Source organism: Peromyscus leucopus, chromosome 6, assembly GCF_004664715.2.
Source record: "Peromyscus leucopus breed LL Stock chromosome 6, UCI_PerLeu_2.1, whole genome shotgun sequence".
Classification (NCBI taxonomy): Eukaryota; Metazoa; Chordata; class Mammalia; order Rodentia; family Cricetidae; genus Peromyscus; species Peromyscus leucopus.
This window is the reverse complement of record NC_051068.1, coordinates 80,175,513-80,195,558: the sequence shown is the minus strand read 5'-3', so window position 1 is coordinate 80,195,558 and position 20,046 is coordinate 80,175,513. Positions and strand designations below refer to the sequence as shown.

The 20,046-nt window shown below is 48.3% G+C and overlaps 2 protein-coding genes across 9 annotated transcripts in view; both read right to left on the bottom strand.

Moving 5' to 3' along the window:
- Tmigd3 (transmembrane and immunoglobulin domain containing 3) overlaps positions 1 to 20,046 on the bottom strand; it is a 68,104-nt gene that overhangs the window by 10,694 nt on the left and 37,364 nt on the right. The window lies entirely within an intron of this gene.
- Adora3 (adenosine A3 receptor) overlaps positions 7,129 to 20,046 on the bottom strand; it is a 34,876-nt gene continuing 21,958 nt past the window's right edge. Inside the window, exons 2-3 of one of the 3 annotated variants that reach the window (XM_037206964.1) lie at positions 10,303 to 10,879; positions 7,129 to 8,156 (exon numbers count right to left, since the gene is read on the bottom strand). In XM_037206964.1, coding sequence (XP_037062859.1) covers positions 7,550 to 8,156; positions 10,303 to 10,655 — 960 coding nt within the window. In that variant the 5' untranslated portion in view covers positions 10,656 to 10,879 and the 3' untranslated portion in view covers positions 7,129 to 7,549. Of the gene's footprint in view, positions 8,157 to 10,302; positions 11,033 to 20,046 lie in introns of those variants that run through there. The other 2 variants (XM_028889966.2, XM_037206965.1) reach the window with 2 other exon arrangements.

Sequence of the window (20,046 nt, the reverse complement as noted above, 5' to 3'; positions counted from 1 at the left end):
CTACCTTGGGGGAGTCGGCCATCATTTTATGAGGACTAAAGTGAGCAATGGAGAAACTCACATGAAAAGGCAACAACTTGCCAATATCACCTTGTTACTCATGCCAGAGTCACCTTGGTAATGGCCATGATCAAGCTTTCAGATGTCTGACCCAGCAATCTCATGAGACATCACAAACACTGAACCATCCAAGAAGATGTTTCTGAATTCCTGACCCATACAGAACAGGAACACATAATAAAGGCTTATTGTCTTATGTTATCCAGCAAATAATAATTCTGATTTTTTAAAATACAGTCCTTATCTCTGTCAATACTAGATACAAAACAATCAGTGTTGTTCAGAGATGGCACCAAATGACCAAAGAATATGTCATCAGAAATAGAAATGGAGAGTGCATGGTAAGTTTCAGCAAAATGCCCAAGATAAAGAAAAGTTACATTATAAATAATAAGAGTAGGGTGTGGTGGCACACACTGTAATTCCAGCACTTCAGAGAGGGAAGCAGGAGGATCAGTTGTTCATGGTCAACCCCTATGAGATATCAAGTTCAAGGCCAGCCTGGACTAAATGAGATTCTATCTCAAATTGAAAAAAATTAAAAAAAAATGAGAAGAAGGGGGTATGAAGATGCTGGCAGTCAGTGTTAGCTGGTGCTAACTGGTGCTAATAATTCTGTTCCTCTCTCTTAAGGATAAGATTAATCTTTAGATTTAGGGAAGTAAAAAGTACATAGGTACTGAGACTAAACCAAGTAATACTCTTTAGAACATCTTTTATAAGTTTTTATAGAGGAAATAATTTGAAGTACAAAATTTCAAGATGATCAGGGCAGAGTTAAGTGGATATGGTCATAAAAGAAACAAGAGAGACCATAAATCAATAAATCAGTAAGTACTACAACAGGATAGTAGGTAAATGAGAGCTCATTATCCTAGTCACTCCACTTTCTGGCTTTTGATTTTGACAAAATAAAAAGTAGTAAAACAGAGGCCAATAAGACGGCTCAGCCAGTATGGGTGCTTTCCACACAGGCCTGACCGCCTGAGTTTGATCCCAGAACCACATGGTAAATAAATGGAGAGAACCACCTCCACAAAATTGTCCTCTCACCTCCACATTGGTGCCGTCACATGTGCCCCTTCACACACACACACACACACACACACACACACACACACACACACAACACACACACACGCGCACGCACGCACACAATAATAATAATATTTTTTTTAAGAAACAAAAGGACCCTGGCTTGAATGTTATCAGTCCCATGTTACAAATAACAGCGGACACCGGAGATAAGTGGTCCAAGTTCACAGAATCCGTAGAGCCAGTGTGATCTGACGTGAAATCTCGAGGGTCTGGAAAATAACAGCAATAAAAACCTCTTTCCATTGCACTATCTCTCTCTCTCTGTCTCTCTAAAACACACACACACACACACACACACACACACACACACACACACACACACAAACACACACACACACTGCAATAATCCTGCAAAACTGCAGGGCACTTTAGAGTTTACAAAGAGAATTACATGCACACTGTTGTCTGAGGAAGTCAGGTTTCTTACTCCTGTCCTACCCAGCATCGGTGTTTAGGAGCAGGATTTTTCTTGAAACCACGCCTGGAAATTTTGCACATGGATGGTGATATCAGCATAGGATTCTGATTGACAACTTGCAGAAATCTGCCCAGGAAAGCAGCCACTCGTCCACAATAAGCAGCAGACCAGCCTGCAGGCAGTGGGATTGTTAGGGAGTCGGGTTGTTACCTCTAGCAACAATCTCTGGAAGTCAGACACTGACCTCTTTTACAATTATCCTCAAATCGCCAAGGCTTGTCGAGAAAGTGGTGGCTTCCTCAATGGTGGTTCTCACTGCAGTTCACGAACAAGCACATGTGTTCCCTGTTCAGAAGCATCTGGATGTCCCAGTGCCACACCTGCTCAAGCCCCTGTTTTTTCTCTCTTCTGCTTCAAAAAACTTAATGGGCTGAAATGGCTCCTACATCATCAAATTGAAAATCAACTTCTGTGCACACTGTAGGATCAATCACACTTACCACTTAACCCATCAGCCACCACCAAAGCTAATTGACCAACTGCCAAACTGACCTTCTAGCAACAGGCTTACCATGTTAACCAATTAAATACATTTTCTTTGTCATGCTGCCATCGAGACTCTGTAAAAGCCTCTCCACCTGCCCTGTGTAGCAGAGCTGTTTGCAATCTGCAGATGCTCTGTTCACGAATCCTCGAGTACCCAAGTCAACTCATTAAGATTTCTGTGTGTTGATCTGGAGAGATGGCTCAGCAGTTAAGAGCACTGGCTGCTCTTCCAGAGGTCCTGAGTTCAATTCCCAGCAACCACATGGTGGCTCACAAACATCTATAATGGGGTCTGATGCCCTCTTCTGGCCTGCAAGCATACGTGCAGATAGAGCACTGATACATAAAATACATTTTAAAAATCAGTGTGTTTTAACTGATATTTTTTTTTAATGGGCAGGACTGGTGCTCTTACACAGTCTATTCTCTCACTCTCTTGCCTCAGCCTGCCGAGTACCTCTGATTACAGATGGACACCACTGCACCTGGTCTCTGCGTCTCTCTTAAACACCACTACAAAGATTCCCTACTTCTCTGCTTGCCTGAATCTGAGCCAAGTGCCACAGCAAGTTCAGAATAAACTAGGTGAGGTAGCTCACGCCTATAATCCTAGTACTGGGGAGGCTGAGGCAGGAAGACTATCATGAGTTCTAATGATAGTTTAGGTTACATAGTGAACTTCAGTCCAATCTGAGCTGCAGACTGAAACTCCCCCCCCCCCCTTCACACACACACACACAGAGGAGAAATTGCTTTTTGGTGACATTTGGTAGGCTAGTCTCTATTTCCACTTGATTTATTTAGAAAAAAAGAAAAACGAAATAATAAGCCCATGTATTTGCTATCTACATTTGTTCAGTGTCTTCACATGGAAGAGGAGACAACCATCCCTGGATTTGTCTGGATGTCTCTGTACCCTTTCCCTTTAGAGAAAAAGCCCTGCTTAGCTTTCTGTTTTCACTGAAAGGCTGCTGGCCAGAGGCAAGCTTCACGGGAAGATCCCTGCCACACTCATCTCCAAACCTGAAACCAGGGTGGGTCTACTTACTGGTAGCCAAAGGTGTTGTTTTTTTTTTTATTTGACTTCTTTATTTATTCTTTGGAAGTTTCACACCATGCACCGCATCTCCACTCACCTCCTGGTCCCCTCCATATCCTTCCCCTTTACCCCTGTGGTACCTCCCCCACAAAACAAAGCAAGCAAACAAACAAACAAAAATAAGAACAAAACAAACAAACAAACAAAAAACCTCTTCACTTCTTCTTTCCCGACTCGCCAACACCTCTTCATTCATCCTGGTGGCACTGGGGGCCTTGGTGTGTTACATAGTATATCTTTTGTCCAATCAGCTTTACCAGCAAATGTTCATTGTGATAAGTCACTGCGTGCTTCAAGGGGTCTGGTTTCTGGTTCACCATCATCACTGGATCCTCACCAGAGCTCCTCTAGCATATCCTGAGGCCACCCCAAGATGTAAAGATCCTGTAAGAATTGTTCCACAGGACCAGTCCCTTCATGACCTCCAGCAGGTCCTAGATGTGGTAGATGAGTTGGGCCAACCCTAGGCCCAGCTGTGGACCTGGATGGTAGCTGAGCTGGTCAGCACAGGCCACTGGGGCCACCAGCCTCGGGCAAGAGAGAGGCGTCGGCTCCCCTGCACCCATGCCCTCAGGGTCCACTCACCCTCTCCTGTGGTGAGGCATGGGGCCATCTCTCCCGAGTGCAGGGGCCAGCTCTCCCATGGAAGTGAGGGCCCTCTCTCTGGCTGCAGTGTCCAGTGAGAGGCAAGGGCAGCTTTCCCTGGGCCAGCCAAAGGTAGGGCAAGCTCAGCATATGGCCTCGTGATTTCATCTCGCTTGGTTCCTAAGGCCCCTTGAGGTGACACAGGCCACAGACATCCACACAGACCCCAGCTGTAGCTGGACCACAGACCCAGGCATGGCCCTCGCTAGCAGGCTTGGGCCCGGATGACATCCTGTCTCTGGGTGGAAGCAATGGCCACTCAGGTGGGGATGGTTCTGGCGGCAGCGTGGCCTCTGAACACTAACTACCAAGGCCTCAGGCTGCAGCCCCAACCCTGGGCTTCTATGTGACCTTTGGTGGCAATATGGGCCTCGGACTTCTGCAAAGACCCCAACCACAGTAGGACCATGGACCCAGGCATAGCCCTCAGCTGCAGCTCTGGCCCAGGTGTCACCATGGCATTGGGTAGCAGTGCAGGCCACTCAGATCTGCATGCATCATGGCCCTAGGACACCAACCTGGACTCAGGTGGATGACCTGACCCTGGGCATCCTCATGGACCTCGGTGGCAGCAGGAGCCACTTATATCAATCCTGACCCTGGCTGCTATGGGGCCACGGACCCAGTCAGACACGGTCCTTGGCAGCAGCTTGGCCCAGTTGATATCCAAGCTCCAGGTGGCATCCCCAGCCACTTAGATCAGGATGTGGCCAAAGATTTTTGGTTCACCTTTTTTGACTTCATGTTAAAAAGGGTATTTTCACATGGCAAGGCTTCAGCTTCTTCTGGCTTTGGCTTTGGCTTCTTCCAAGCTGGTACAGTCCTGTATCTCAGGATCTTCCCACTTGGCAAAAATGAAAACAACCCAGTTCCCAGCAAGCCACCAGTGACAATCAGAGGGGCAAAGAAAAAAAGTAAAGGCAGTTTTCAAACCTAGCCACGATCTAGAGATACCTACAGGTCCAGCCCAGACTGTTCTTCAGACTTGAGGGAAGTGTTCACTTTAAATTAAAGCTTTCAGAAGGGGAGACTGAGTGTTACTACAACAGTGTGAGGATTATCAGGAAACCAAGAATCGACAGCACTTCCCCCTTACTGTCCAGCTAACTGGGCAGAGGTTGTAAAGCCCTGGAACAAACCCAGGGCCTCTTCCTGGAGGCGCACTTGAACTAAACCAGAGATCAGTAAGGGGAAGCCTTGCGTGCTTGATTCTTCTGGGGTGACAGGAGAGAAATAAGGAGCCTCTGCTGAAATGACAGCAAGAGGAATTAGGTAACTGAGCTCTGGCCTGGCATTAGGATTCAGACAAACTTCAGGAATAGCTGTGGTCTAATTCCACTTTCAGATCCCCGCTTCTCTCTGCTTAACAAGCACTGTCGTCCTGAGGCTCACATCAGACCAACACTTCATCTTGGGGGAGAGACTGTGGGGTAGCTTCAGATTTACATAGAAAAAACAAGGGTGGACGTTATGAGTGTCGGGAGCTGCAGGGCTCCAGTGATGTGGCTGACACTGTCCACTGCCCAACATCTATCCTAATTAACCAGAGGACGGCAAGAGCAGCTAAGGAAAGAGCCTCAGGGGTACTGCGATGATCAGTCCCCTTTCATTTTTCTCTCCACCCACCCCAAGGTCTCACTATGTGGCCCTGGTTGGCCTAGAACTTGATATATAGACAAGACTGGCCTTGGACTCACAGAGTTCTCTGCCCCTGCCCCCCAGGGTCGGGATTAAAGGCGTGTCCATACTTGGCCAGTGGTCAACCTGTTTTCCAGTCTGCAGAGACAATGCGACCAGCTGCCTCGAACCCACACTATCATGCCTTACCCACTATGACAGAACTGTATCCTCACACTGAGATAAAAATTGTAGTACCTACCTCACAGAATTTCAGAGCCAATGGGCAACTAAAATCTCAGTGCCCAGAAAATGAGTAGCAGGACTATGGAGAGTTTAATACACACACACACACATACACACACACACACACACACACACACACACTCACAAAGCTGGACACTATGGCCTAATCTCATAATCATAGCCCTGGGGAGGCTGAGATAGGCAGATACCTGGACTTTGCTGGCCTAGACTAATTGTTGAGCCTCAAGCTGGTAAGAGAATCTGTTTCAAAAAAAAATAAGGTGGACAGTACCTGAGGAAAAGGGATATCTGAGTTTGTCCTCTGGCCTCCACATGCAAAATTTATGTGCACCTCCCCCACTATATACACACACACATTCACCTTCACACACACACACACACACACACACACACACACACACACACACACACACACAAACCCAGAAAGTGATAATAACTTCTAATTGTCTCTTTTTGTCTTATATTCAGTAGTAGAATTATAACAGGCACTTAAAGATTGCTTTTACTAAAAAGAAATGACTCTTCATTTGGGTTCAGAAAGTAACTAGCAGCCCAGTGAAAGCATGGCACCCCACCTTCATTTCTCATCCATATCCTTTGGGCAGTCGGTTTACCTTTGCATATGGGCATGTTAATTACTCAAGAAGTACATGGTGGTTAGGATTGGAAATGTTCCCCCATAGGCTCAGGCATTTAAACACTTGGTCCTCAGTTGGTGGCGCTGTTTTGAGAGGTTACCGAGATGCAGCCTTGCTGAAAGAGGTGTAGCACTGACGGCAGACTTTGAGAGTTTAAAGCCTTGTACCACTTCCAGTTCACTCTCTCTGCTTCCCACTCAAGGTGGAGAGGCCATCACTCAGCTCCCTGCTCCTTCCTGTCACCATGCCTGCCTCTGGATGCTATGCCAGCTCCCCACGGTCATAGCCTCTTATCCCTCTGGAACCAGAAGCCCCAATAAACACTTCTATGCTTTGTCTTGGTCACGATACTTTGTTGCAGCAAGAGAAAGGTAACAGAGACAGAGTAGCAGTATAAAATCTTGTACATTTTACAGGTTTTACATGCCTAACCTACTTCACTCCTCCTTCCAGGCTGAAGCCACAAAGCTAAAAGTTAACATCTTAGCGCCAGCTTTCTTAAATGTCCTGTTGCAGACTTACAAAACACATCTAAAGATCTCCAGCGGTCCCATACCCGCAATTGCCTTGGACGCCAAGAGCACCAGAGCCTTGCATGCCAGACCACCTCTCAGGGAGGACAGTCATCTACAGTGGTGAGGCTGCTGCACTTTGGAACAGTGTTTCAGGAAGCAAGCAGGATGAAGGCCGAGAGCAGTCAACTGTGGCTCCAAGCCCCCCAAGTGATCCCAGCCAAGAGCTGCACAACAGTTGGCCATCATCTTTTATTTACTTAAATACACCCACACTCGTGCATTTAGCAGTTTAGGCCCTCTTTAAACTCAGCTCACTCCTTCTGTTCTCAATGTTTTCGGAATCTTTCAGAGCAGATTCTGTCCATCCAGCCCAGCTAGAATCTTTCCTTGGTAAGACGAGACTCCCTCCAGATTCCACTCCTCCTTGTGTCTGGGAAGGAAGAACACAGTCCGTGATACTCGGTAATGCATGGTCTTCATGTCAGGCATCCACAGAATTGTTAGAGAAGAGCGTGAAAGTAACTGAAGCAGAAATGGGGAGGAGTGAAACTGTGTGGCCACCGGCCAGACGACCCCACCGCAGTGGAAGGAAACAAGAATGTCTGATAAGGCTAACCGTGAGATTGCTCTTTGCGTGTCGTGGTAACTAGTCAGTGGTCTGTTCAGTACTCGAGTCCAAGGAAACTGAGGTCTGACAGACCCTACAAGCTTTGAGGATCAGAAAGTAGGTTTCCTTGAACTTTTTTATTTTGCAGGCATAGACAATAGGGTTCATCATAGAGTTGGCATGGGACAACAGGATCCCCAGGCACATTGCAGCCTCTGGTATGTCAACATCAAAGTAGGAAACAAGGTTGATGATGGACAAAGGCAACCAGCACAAGGCAAACAAGAAGAGAACCAGAAACAGGGACTTGGCTGTCTTGAATTCCCGGCCGTAAAATGCACGCGTCTCTCTGAAGCCAGACAAGTTCTGACTGAGCTTGTTTCGGAGGATGTAGAAGATGTCTAGATAGATGATGCACATGACAATGAGGGGGATGAGGATCCAGGTGATGAAACTGAAGAAGACCATGTAATCCAGACACACCACGGAACGGAAATGGCACAAAAGGGTGGTACTGTTTTGGAGGAGCCCTGAGGTCATTTTTCTATTCCAGCCAAACATGGGGGTCAGTCCCACCAGGAAGGATACTAGCCAGCAAAGGCCCAAGGACAGCCATATTCTTCTTTGAGTGGTGACCGTCCTATATCTGTTTGAATGGAAAAAAGTTGGTGAGTTCACAACAGGAAATGACTAGTTGGGAGAAAAGGAGAAAGAGAAAATAAGCTCTCCAATTCCCTCATCTTCTGCTGAGAGATAAAATACCCACAGTATAAGGTGACATTTAAAAAACAACAATCCAAGCTGGGGTGGTGGTGGCGCACGCCTTTAATCCCAGCACTCGGGAGGCAGAGCCAGGCAGATCTCTGTGAGTTCGAGGCCAGCCTGGTCTACAGAGCAAGATCCAGGACAGGCACCAAATCTACACGGAGAAACCCTGTCTCAAAAAACAAACAAACAAACAAGTCTAGAATGATCAGCAATATGTTTCCAAGAGTCAGGTGCCTACATGCCTCCACCCAATCATGGCTCTGAGACTTCTATTTTTTTCAAATTTATTTTATGTATATGAATGTTTTACTTGCGTGTATGTCCATAAACCACGTGCATGCCTGGTGCCCAGGGTGGTCAGAAGAAGGCATTGGATCTCCTGGGACTGGAGTTATGGATAGTGCTGGGTGCTGGGAATGGAACCTGAGTCCTCTGCAAGAAACAGCAAGTGCTTTTCTCTACTGAGCCATCTGTCCAGCACCTACCTCCCGGTCCTGAGATGGAAGAGTCACCTAAGTCTTGGGATCCCCAAGCTGATGAGAATCCCCCCGACAGCCTGCTGGTGTGCTGTGCTCTGCACTGTTTTGGTTGGCTGTTGTACTGGAGCTCATCAGTTACCCGACCCTTCCATAAGTTACTCTACCTGCCCCATTTTCACACGGGCATCTGTTCTGGCCTTTGAGTCAACTCAGTGTTTTCTTATGGTTGTGCCGAAGTGTTCCAGAGCCCTGAATAGTTTCTCCCTGGGGAGTCATGGTTTCTCCTTAAACCATCCTTCCTAAATAGCCTGAGACAGACTACAACAGAGAGAAACTAGGACTTAACCAAACCTCACGGCTAACTAGAGATATTCTGTGACCACCTCTATTTGCTTGGCGGCCGCGGCACAGCTGCCATTTATTGAATACGGATTCTGTGGCAGCAGTTTTTATTTACCAACTTTATTGACTTAACCTTATAAAGACCAAATTATTACTCTCATTTTATAGACCTAAAAAAAATGTAAAACGGCATTAGGCAACATATAGAAGCCAGCAGTGGTTAGTCTACAAGTCAACGAGGGTGAAGCCAGTTCAGATGCTCAGAAGCACTCAGAGACCCGGAGACTGAAGCAGAGAAAGCTAAACAACTTGCCCAAGGCCAGATCACAAGACCGGGGAGAAGAACCCAGGCTTGTTTTCATCTACAGCCTGTTTGTAGTTTCCTCGCCATGCTCTTTCCCCCAAGAGAAACCGGAAGGAACCAGGAGATGGGATTTCTCCTTGGGTTGTCTGCTCTCTTCACATGGTCACATATTGCAAAAATATCTTTGTCTCAGAAGTGTTTTACACTTCATTAAAACAAAAGAGGAAAAAGAAAATATACCTTTTTTTTTTTTTCATTTTTCAAGACAGAGTTTTGCTGTGTGGCCCTGACTGTCTTGTAACTCACTCTGTGGACCAGGCTGGTCTCAAACTCACAGAGATCCACCTGCCTCTCCTTCTGAGTGCTCGGATTAAAGGTATGAACCACCACCACCAGGCGAAAAATCTACATTTTTAGAATCTTTTTTCAACATCAGGACAGACTCAGACAAAAAGCAACGTTAAAATCTAACCTACATCTGCAAAGCCACACAGCCAGCTGCTTATCTCTTCTCACACTAATCATTCTACTTCTCCTAAAACAAGAGATCCTATCTACTAGGCTCTATCATTTTAAAAACTTGAGATCAGATTTTTAAAAAACCAAAGATACATCAGGCTTTCATCATCTTTGGCTACCATAGACAGTAGCAGAGGCCCATGGTCAATGGAGAAGGGGTCAGGGTGCCCCTGTTTCCTGTTCCCCAGTCTCGGGTCTTCATGTCTAACCTCTTCACAAACCATACGGTACAAAGATGTTCGCTGCCCTTTGCAAACACTGAGGCCAGTTTTGGTTCCTGCCACCACCGAATAGGTCTGGGAGCCAAGCTTGGCAGTTCTACTTTCCAGCCACCCCTCTCTCTCCCTCAAGGCTGCCCCACCCTTCTCCAAGCAGGTTACCTGACTGTCAGCTTGACCCGCAGGTATCGGTCTATGGCAATGGCCAGCAAGGACATGATGGAGGCGTGAGTGAAGATCAGAAGCACACAGGACATGAAAAGGCAGACATAGAAGTGCATCTCGACCTCCAGGCTGACGGCAATAGCCAAAGGCGTGACCAACACGCCAACGGCGATGTCAGCCAGGGCTAGGGAGACTATGAAATAGAAGGTGGTGGTCCTCAGACTGGGGTTCAGCTTGACCACCCAGATGACCAGCATATTGCCCACCACAGCGCAGAGCCCGATGACAACCTCCATGGAGATGTAGGTGACTTTCAACCACAGTGCAGTTGTGGTATTGTCAGGTCGCATGCTGTCTCAGGGAAGCTTCGGTGACAGGTTTGTCAGCAGGATGTGTACGGGCCGGTGAACCTAGCTCTTGCCAGACATCTGCCCAGGAGTCCGCATGCAGCAGCAGTCGGGAACTCACAGTTCGTTCATTCCTTCCGGTGTGATGCGCTCTTGGAGACTCTTCTCAAAAGGGGCCCGTTACAGAACCGTCAACTTCAGCCACATATCCCTGGTCTCCCAGTGACCTGGGGGACACAGTTCTATGCAGCTAAATCTGAGAGAGTGCTGCTGTCCTTACTTCCCCAGACAGACGCAGTCAAGGCTTCTGCCATCCCCTGCCCCCACCCCCAGAGGACTTTTCAAGCTCCATCAAGATAAACACCCCTCTTGAGAGTGTTTCAAGAAGTGAGACAGTCCAAGAGGAAGTACAGGGCCAGGAACCCTCAGGAAAAAAAAAAAAGAAAGAAAGAAAGAAAAAAAAAAAAAAAGGTGGGAAGAGCCTAGGAAGTTGGCATGAGTCGCGTGCAGACAGCTCAAAGAGAAGAGAGAGTGGAGTCTGGCAGTGAAAGCTGACGCTTTCAGCTACCTGGGAAGCTAAGGCACACTGAAGCCACGGAGCCATCTCTCCAGCCCCAGTGTTTAAGCAGGTTGGTTTTTGTTGTTGTTTGTTTTGTTCTGTTTTTTGGTTTGGTATTTTGTTTTGTTTTGTTTTGGGTGGGGAGGTTTCATCAGCCTCCCTTGTGGCACTTCATCTTACTTCTGCTGTGACTGCTTTCTTTATCTCTCCTCTCTCCTTCATTGGAGGAAGTTACTGAGAGCAATTTCTACCACGTGGCAAGAAAAAGTCTTTCTTACCAAAAGCAATCTGGATCTTGCTTGGTTAATTAATGTAAAAAAAAAATCTCCATCCTTTGCCACTCGGTACCACAAAGCAGTTGTAGCAGCTGCTACAATTAACAACAGCGGAAACAAGATGGCAGTCCACATTCTGTCACCACAAAAGCTGAGGGGACAGGCTGGAGAGATGGCCCAACCATTAAGGGCACTGGGTGCTCTTCCGGAAGATCCAGGTTCAATTCCCAGCACCCAGATGTCAGCTCACAACCCTCCGTAACTGCAGTTTCAGGGGGTCAGACACCCTCTTCTGGCCTCCGAGGGCACTTCATACATGCCATGCACAGACATGCATGAAAAGCAAAACACCCAGACACATACAATAAAAATATTTTTTAAGCTGAAAGGAAGTGAGGAAGGTGGTAGGAGCCAGGAACATAGATAGTTCTAGCCCACAGGAAGTGGAAGGACCTAGTTAAAGATATAGTTAAAGGACGTAGTTAAAGACAGGTGGATCTGAAAACATGGTCATCTGTGCTTTCATGTTCTCTCTGTCCGGAACCATTTCGTTCTCTCGTGGAAACTGAGTCCTTTCAAAACTAATTCATTTCCACTGGGTTGGGGAAGTCAAGGAGATGGTCTGAGTCCAAGACCACACAATCTGTGCGAGAACCACCCACAGAGCTGGACAGAGGCCACACCTATGGCTACCAACACAGCCACCTCATCCCACCTAGAAATATTACTCCCAGAGGTCTCTGCAATGCCATAGGGGCTTCTTTTTTGTGAAGGACAAAAGCCCTTCATGTTTTCTGAATAAACAGAGCATCAGTGCTTGGCTTATGACTGGTCTAAGTGTCTGTTCGCTGGGAATTGAAATCCAAAAGGCAATCTGAGAAAGGAGACAGAGAGACCAGGAGAGGCAGCCACCTCACAAACTTCTTCCCTCATTGGTAGCCATGGGCCAGTCCCTCACATCCCCTGTGATCGAGTCCTGGCTCTCATTGTAAGTCCCAGGGTTGTGAGGTCTCAGCCTCTGCAGGTTCCTGCCATCAGCTTCTCTCCCAGAAGCCAGAAGCCACACAACGCCTAGCAATTCACGGCCTGGTCACTCCCTTTCACTTCCTCTCCCACGCACACTCTTTTGGTCTAGCCACAGGGCCTCTTTCTTGGCCCAGCTAGGAAATAAAAATTCTCCCTTCAAGACAGTTCTCTAGCAAGATCTTGAAGGAAACTTCCTAAACCACCTCTCCCTCATTCGGGTCCCACCATGCTGCCTTCACAGCCCCCTATCCTTACCTCATAAGCCTGTAGTTCCCTGAGACCAGACCAGAACTTCTCATTTCTACACCACAGTGCCTGGCAGACAGAGGTACACTATTGCCAGATGAATGACCAGAGATGCTTCTTAGTCAGCCAGGTGGCAGAAAGCTGTGACTGGGTACACAGTGACAGAAACCCTCAGCTAGGACCTGTTAGGTACTCTCCAGGACACCAGCTACCATGGGGGTAAACATTTTATTATTCGTGATCTTATCTAATGTCTTCTAGGGGGGAAAAAGATACTACTTGTTAATGATGAGCAAAGACAGCCTCAGAAAGGTTAAATAACTTGGCCGAGAGAGCACAGTTAGGAAGTGACGAGCTGACATTCAAGCCCACACAGCTGGCTTCAGAGCCTGGGTTCTGAATGGTAGCCCCCAGAAAGTGGATAAGCAAACGACCAACCACAATATGAAGCTGTCACAAGTACAAGGAACCTCTTGTTTTGATGTCACGTTGTAATCAATATTAGGAAGAAATTAATATTACAAAATGTTGATGTCTAGGCCACCAAGACCATGAGATTTGTAAAGCACACATATAGATTCAGTGTTTTCTCTGAGTCAGGAAGAGATGGTAAGAGCAGAGAAAAGGCCACATGAGCAGGCCACTGGTGAAGTTCTGGATCACACAGGAGATCATTTATAGGACCAGAGTGCCAAAAAAAAAAATAATAATAATAATAAGTTTTTAATAGTAAATTGAAGAGTAAATGAACAATTTGTTGGTCCCAGCTCAGATTTCCCAGCCATTCTTTCCCATCTGAAAAGAGGGCTATCATAATTTTCAGTTCTTTCTCAGAAAAGCCTAGAAAACCTCAGTTGTCAGCCGTCAACAGCAAGGTACATTAGCAGGAGACCAGAGTTAGGTCTCCAGAACCCAGAACTGGCCCAAGCCGCAGCCAAGACAGGATGTCAGGCTGCCCGAAGGTGGAGACCGCTGCTCAAAACTTTCACTGGCTGGATGCTGCGGGCAGACTTGCACAAAATCGGTCCGCTCGCTTCCTCTTGACACCATTACCACTTCCCCCAAAGCCTTCTACTTTTACAGACCTTTCCAAACGCCAGCGAACAGCAGGGGTTAGCAGGAAGCTGTGCCAGCCATCCCGGAAGGTGCCTTTCACCTTGGAGGCCCCTCCTATATCACGCTCCCTTGCCCCTCTTTGCCAAGCTATATGGAAGATGCTAAGGCCTTCAGGCGGCTCCCCACAGGCACTGATCCCGGCTCTTCTTAGGACTAGGTCAAGGCCTCTTCAATTTACAGAGCCCGGGAGTCTGAATGTGCAGAGCTTGCTCACTATCAGCGAAAGTGAGAGTTGTCGATGAGGCCCAGAAACCCACCTCAAGGGTTCCCCTAGCCGGAATTACAGGAAATCCTGCTCTGAGAAAGGGAACTGCTCCATCCTAGGTGCCCACACCCTAGCTATCATATCTCGACCTGCCCCAAGTGAGCCAGGTCTCCAAACCCAAGAGAGAGTCCAGAGGGTTCACCTGCCCATAACGTTCTTGCAGATTATAGGCTCTCAAAATCCGAGTATGCCTTCAATTGGCTGTGTCTTTCAAGGGTAGGGGTGGAGAGTTAGTTTGTCTGCTTTCTGCCTAAAGAGCTATGTTCAGATACGGCCACCAGGTGGCAGCACATTTCCATCTTGCACCGGAACAGGAGGCGAGCTTAAAGCTGGCCTCAGCCGGCCACGGCCACTTCAGATCTTGCTATGGTGAGAAGCAAGGGCTACGGGAGGACAGGAGTGAGAATGATAGGTAGACCTGCCTATGGTCAATCCAGTCCAGTCCCGCACACTATTGTGATCCTCTGGACTCAAGAAGGTTGGTAGGCAACATTCATCCTAACAGGAAGGTTTGAGTTTTGCTCCACAAGACAAGGACAATTACCCTCACCTCACAGAGGAGTAATCTGCTTAGGCCAGTTCTGATAAAGAGCCCTTTCTTTTCAAGATGTAGACCAGCCCAGTCTGGTCTCCTGACTTAATGACGGGGGAGTTCTCAGGAGGGGTCTGCTACCGTGAGATGTCTGCCCTACAGAGGTCCCACTGGGGTGTGAATTGTTGGTCCTTCCCTTAACACACAGCGGTCCCTAACCTATCTTCCCGTGGGCACAGGACCCTCTGGTCACTCATCATTTCTAGAGAGCATCCTTCCGAAGCCCACAATTTCTTCAAATGTCCTTAGGTCTCTTCATATCCCAGCCTCAGGCTTTCAAGCACCCACGCTTGTATTTTTCATTCAAGTCGGGGACGCCCACGGTGTCTGAGGCTCATCCTCTGATTTCACACAGGTCAACTGTGGGTCCTGATGTCGCTCAGTGCCCATTCTGTAAACACTGGCAGGTGTAGGAGTGGCCTCGGGGCAGCTCACTGCCAGTCGTAGATTGCCTGAGGGCTGTGCCCTGGCCCCCTTCTTAACCTAGCTTATCCTTAATGAGTTGAATGCAGGACTCCCTGCTACAGCAGGAAATCTGCAGCCTCAACTACTTTGATGACACGTTTCCCCCTCCTGCTCCACGAGGCCCTTCTAAAATTTTGTTTGAAGTCCACCATTGATGGGATGTTAACTAACACCTGCCAGACTCCTTGACAGGAGTTTTATGTGTGTCACTTACAGTCCTTTGCCAAACCTAGTAGTAAGTATGGCTAACCCATTTCACGGGCAAGGAAACTAAGGCTTGATGAGAGGTGGCTTTCGGCTACCAAGTGGCAGAGCCGGGATCTGAACCTGCGTTCGTTACTGCTCACATTGCTTTGACAAAATCCTCAACAAAAGTAACAGAAGGAAGAAAGGAAGTGTTTGGGCTCCTGGTTTAAGGGTGTGGTCCACTATGACAGGAAAAGAAGGTGGCGGGACATAAAGCCTCAGCTCACATTTCACCCACGCCTGGAAAACAGAACGGTGAACACTCGTTCTCTGTGCTTTTCCCCGCATTTTACTCAGTCCAGGACCCCAGCCCATAGAATTGTGCCACCCCCAGCTAGAGCGGGTCCTCCCAATCTAAAAACTCTCACAGACATGCGGAGAGGTTTGTCTCTTAGTTGAATCCAAATTCTGTCCAGTTGGACAGTCTTAATTCCCAGAGCCCAAAACTATCTGAGTTTCAAACCCAAGCCCTGTCTGGTGAATTTTGCAAGAACAGACCGACATCAATTATACCACACCTAAGCTGCCATTGGACAGAAACTCCTCAGAGTCTGAACGGGTGTGGGTAGATCCAAGGGTTGGGCCAGCTGCTGGGAACAGGATATTTTGCCAGTTTTCTGGTTTCTGGCTCCTCTACTGAGGTTGCTGGGTGGTGGTGGATAGCCAACGAACCCTCCCTCATGCCTCTCCACTCCACACCCCTACCTCTAGTCCGTGGTCAGACTACATCAGGAAACCACATTACTTTACTTCCTGAAGTGTCCTCCTAGATAACTTGATTCCCCTCTGCTTTTCATTAGAGCTATTACAGGGAATATGCCTCCGCACTTTATTACTAGTAGAGATACTATATTGTTATTGCCTGCATATACGGTTTCAGAGACCGATTTCCCTAAGGCGTTTGCTGCTGGGGGGGGGGGGAGGTTGTTTTTCTTATTACTTCCTCTGCTCTGTTCATCAGGTTTGGAAAGAGCTTCGCATGGGTCACAAGCCAGGCTTGTTTCAGCAATCACTTTGCACTTAAAACTTTCTAGAAAAATCTATATGCATCATCTCAATTTCAGGCTCCTAGTGTCTTTTAAAAATTACTAACTTTTAGTTTTAATTTATGTGTATGTGTGCATGCACACTTACGTGATGGTACCATAGAGGCCAGAAGTCATCATTGTACCCCTTGCAGCTGGAGTTACAAGTGGTTGTGAGCCACCTGGGGTGGGTGTTGGGAACTGAACTCAGGTCCTCTGAAAGGACAGCAAGTGTTCTTAGCCACACTGAGCCAACTCTCCAGCCCTGGCTCCTGGTGCTTAGTTCTGTCATGCCCTGCTCTCTTTAAAGTGCCACGTGCTTGTTTGGAAGGATGCAAGTCACAATCACGAGAACCTGGAAGAAGCACCAGTGTTTGCTGCCAGGGCACTATAGGGATTTGTGCAATTAAAAGAATAAAATATCCAGCCAGATGCAGCCAGATGCAGCCTACACACTTGCAGTCCGAGAACTTGGGAGGCAGAGGCAGGCTGATCTGGGTGACATCAAAGCCAACTTGGACTGTGTAGCAAGTTTGGGCCAGCCCAGGTTACAGAGTGAGTGCCTGTCTCAAGAAACAAGAAACAGAAACAAAACAATTATCACATAGCTTCGTCATTTTAAGTGAGTGTTAAGGAGAGGACTCAGTACAGGGTACTGATGCCCAGCAGTGTCCAGGATGGTGGTGCCACGTACAGCACAATGCGATGGTCCTCACAGGAAGAACTCATTACTGTGAGTACAAACCACTCCCAGGAAGGATGGAAGTCACTGCCGGGCAGTCGGTGGCTCCTTCCTCTAACAGGATCCCACTGCAGCTCACACAGTCCTCTTTGAGTTCTTTATTTATACCGCTGCTCCTACTAGCTGGTCAACTTCTTGTTCAACTTTGGAAGCCCCCCAGCCCCCATCACATTATCCTAAAAGCACCAAGAGCCTAAAATAGCACGTGGGAGACCTGCCTTACGTTCAAGCTGAATTCGTATAATACATTAGTCTCAGGTCTGTCCTCTCGCTGCCCATGAGCGTGCTCACCATGCCACTGTGTTCAGCAGAAACTGGGAGGCACCAAGAAGGGCTCATGTTTGTTTGTTGAGTCTTTTTACTTCAATCCTAAACCAATGCAGGTAGAGAATATCATGTGACTCACTTAGGTCTGGTTAAGAGGTCCTTAGAAAGAATGTCCAACGAAACTGGTTGTGGCTTCTACATACTTGCCTACCCTCGCAGGTTCCTTCTCTCATCGCTGTGATTTGTCTACTACGATGCCATGGGCACCCCGTTTTTCGTGCTCCGTGCCCCACGATCAGAGCTCCTTTATTGGCTGTCTTGGCGCTGTTCTCTTGTCTTCAGGTTTTTTTCTGCAGGGTCCCCGAACTGCTTCTGGCGGTTTGCCGCTCAACCTGGCCTGTCGCTGCACTCATCCTTTTTCCTGTCCCAAATCCATGCTCACAGTGAATCAATCAGACGCGAGAGGCTCATTCAAAACTGGGACGCAGTCTGGTTTCGTGGCTAGCTAGCAATTTCAGCTCCTTTCCCACTCGGGTGCTCGCTGCCCTGAACCCCCAGCTGAACGCCCCGGGGGCCTCCAACCAAGCACGCAGCTGGTGCTTTCTTCTGATTCAGTGCACGTATTTCGTGGCTGGTCTGACTGCCCTGTCCGTCCCGGGTTACGTGCCAGCCAGTCACATCACCTCATACTGGCAGCACCTTCCAGACCGTCAGAGCTCAAAGCTGTGCCAAGAGCCCTGGGCCTCGGTGAGACGCCTACAGACATGTCTGTCGCACACAATGTGCACCCTGCACTTCCGCCTCCAGGTGTCAGGCCAGCCACACTGTGCTCATACCCGGCGGCCCAGCCCCAGAGAAAGCAATCACCATGGGCTGCCAGCATGTAACTCAGGAGTTGAATGTGCCATGTCGTGTTTTGTGAGCTCCTTTTCTAAGTGGATAATCTTGGCCTCATTGCCCAGTCTCCCGTGTCTTAATTTCCTCTTTGGTGAAGGAGGGGAAGATTATTCTCTGGAGACTGAAGTAAAAAGGGCCAAACAGCTAGAGCAGGGACTTGACCGCTCAGGTGGTTGCCAGGATCCTGCCTCCATCTTCTTCCATGTGGGCCTCACTGGCACCCAGCCAGAGACTGCTCATGAGGCGCTTGGTGGACGCTGAACCAACGAAGTCTTTCTGTACCTACCGGGTTGCCTTGTCTAGATTTGGCTTTCCTTGGCACCCATCTCTTGTCTTTTGCTGGAGAAGCTCTTTGCTCCAAATCCTCCATTGGTTCTCCTAGTTCAGAAACTGGGCTCACCCGAAGGCGATGGCAGGAAGGCGGTGACGTCTTCTCCTATCTTTCCCACTTGGCAGGAAGTGAGCAACTTGTCAGCATGAAGAAGCTTTGCGCCAGAGTTCAACCGAGGCTCCGCCCTCCTTTGTGAGCCTTGGAGGACAGCCTGGGGGTCTGACTGCAGGCAGTTTCTAGGGCAGCTGCAGGGGCCCTTCCATTGCTGCAGGTGAAACCTTCCCGGGGCTGCCTCAAGAGCCAGCCCTATTTAGAACCATAATCACAGTTTCTGTGTCTCGCCGTCACTCATTCTGGAGGACCTGGCAGAGTGCTTGGCACTCTTCACTGCTATAACAAAGGCCACCTCCAGGGCAGGGTGTGAAGGTTGCTGAATATTATGGTCACCTCCTGCCAACGTAGCTGCTTGAAAAACATGTAGTACACGGCCCACAACTTATGATTTGATGCCCATTACGTTCATCTGTGTTTGCTCTTGATCCCCAAAACCAAGCATTCGCAAATCTCCCACTAACGCTGGAATAAGTTCCTGGTTGTGAAGCGGCAAGGAAACAGAATGCTTTCTCCTCAGAGCCAGACTCTCCAGTCACTCCCCGGCCTCCAGGAGAATGGCTCTTTCTGACCTGGTCCCTCCAAGATGACTCAACTGACCCGCTCCGGACCCTCCCAGAGGGAAGCTAGATCGGTGCTGCCTTAGTGGCCGTGACTTCACAGGGGTCACTGCAGATGGTCCGGCCTCCGGTCCTTGCCAACCCTCCCCCTAGCCAGTACTCATGACTGGGCCTTTTTGTGTCATCCTGAAGTTGGCACTCTCCCATTTCCTGACAATAATGCTGGCTGTTGTTTCTGAGCCCATGGAACAAATGACCGCCGTGAACCTACTGCAGTCGGCAAACTGGAAACATCTGCAGGGAGGCAAGGGCAGCTGCCGGCTGGGCAGGGTCACAAGGAGCTGCTGAAGGTCCGCAGAGGCAGAGGCTGCTCCAGAACCCTGCAGTCAGGCGGGGAGCCTGGTGTAGGTCCTTCTGGGAGGAGGAAAGTCCCTTTTCTTTAAGGGCATGACCCCAGGAAGGTCAACGGCACACCAGTGGGTGGACCCACACCCGTGAATACGCGGCAGGCACAAACTAGACTCAAGGGTTATAAAAATAATTTTTAAAGGATATGAAGTTAGCAGGGGGTGGGAGTAGACCTAGGAGTTCAGAGGAGAAGCAGGGAGTGAATATGATCAAAATACATTGTGTGTGTTTCTCAAAAAATTAATAAAAACCATTTTTAAAGG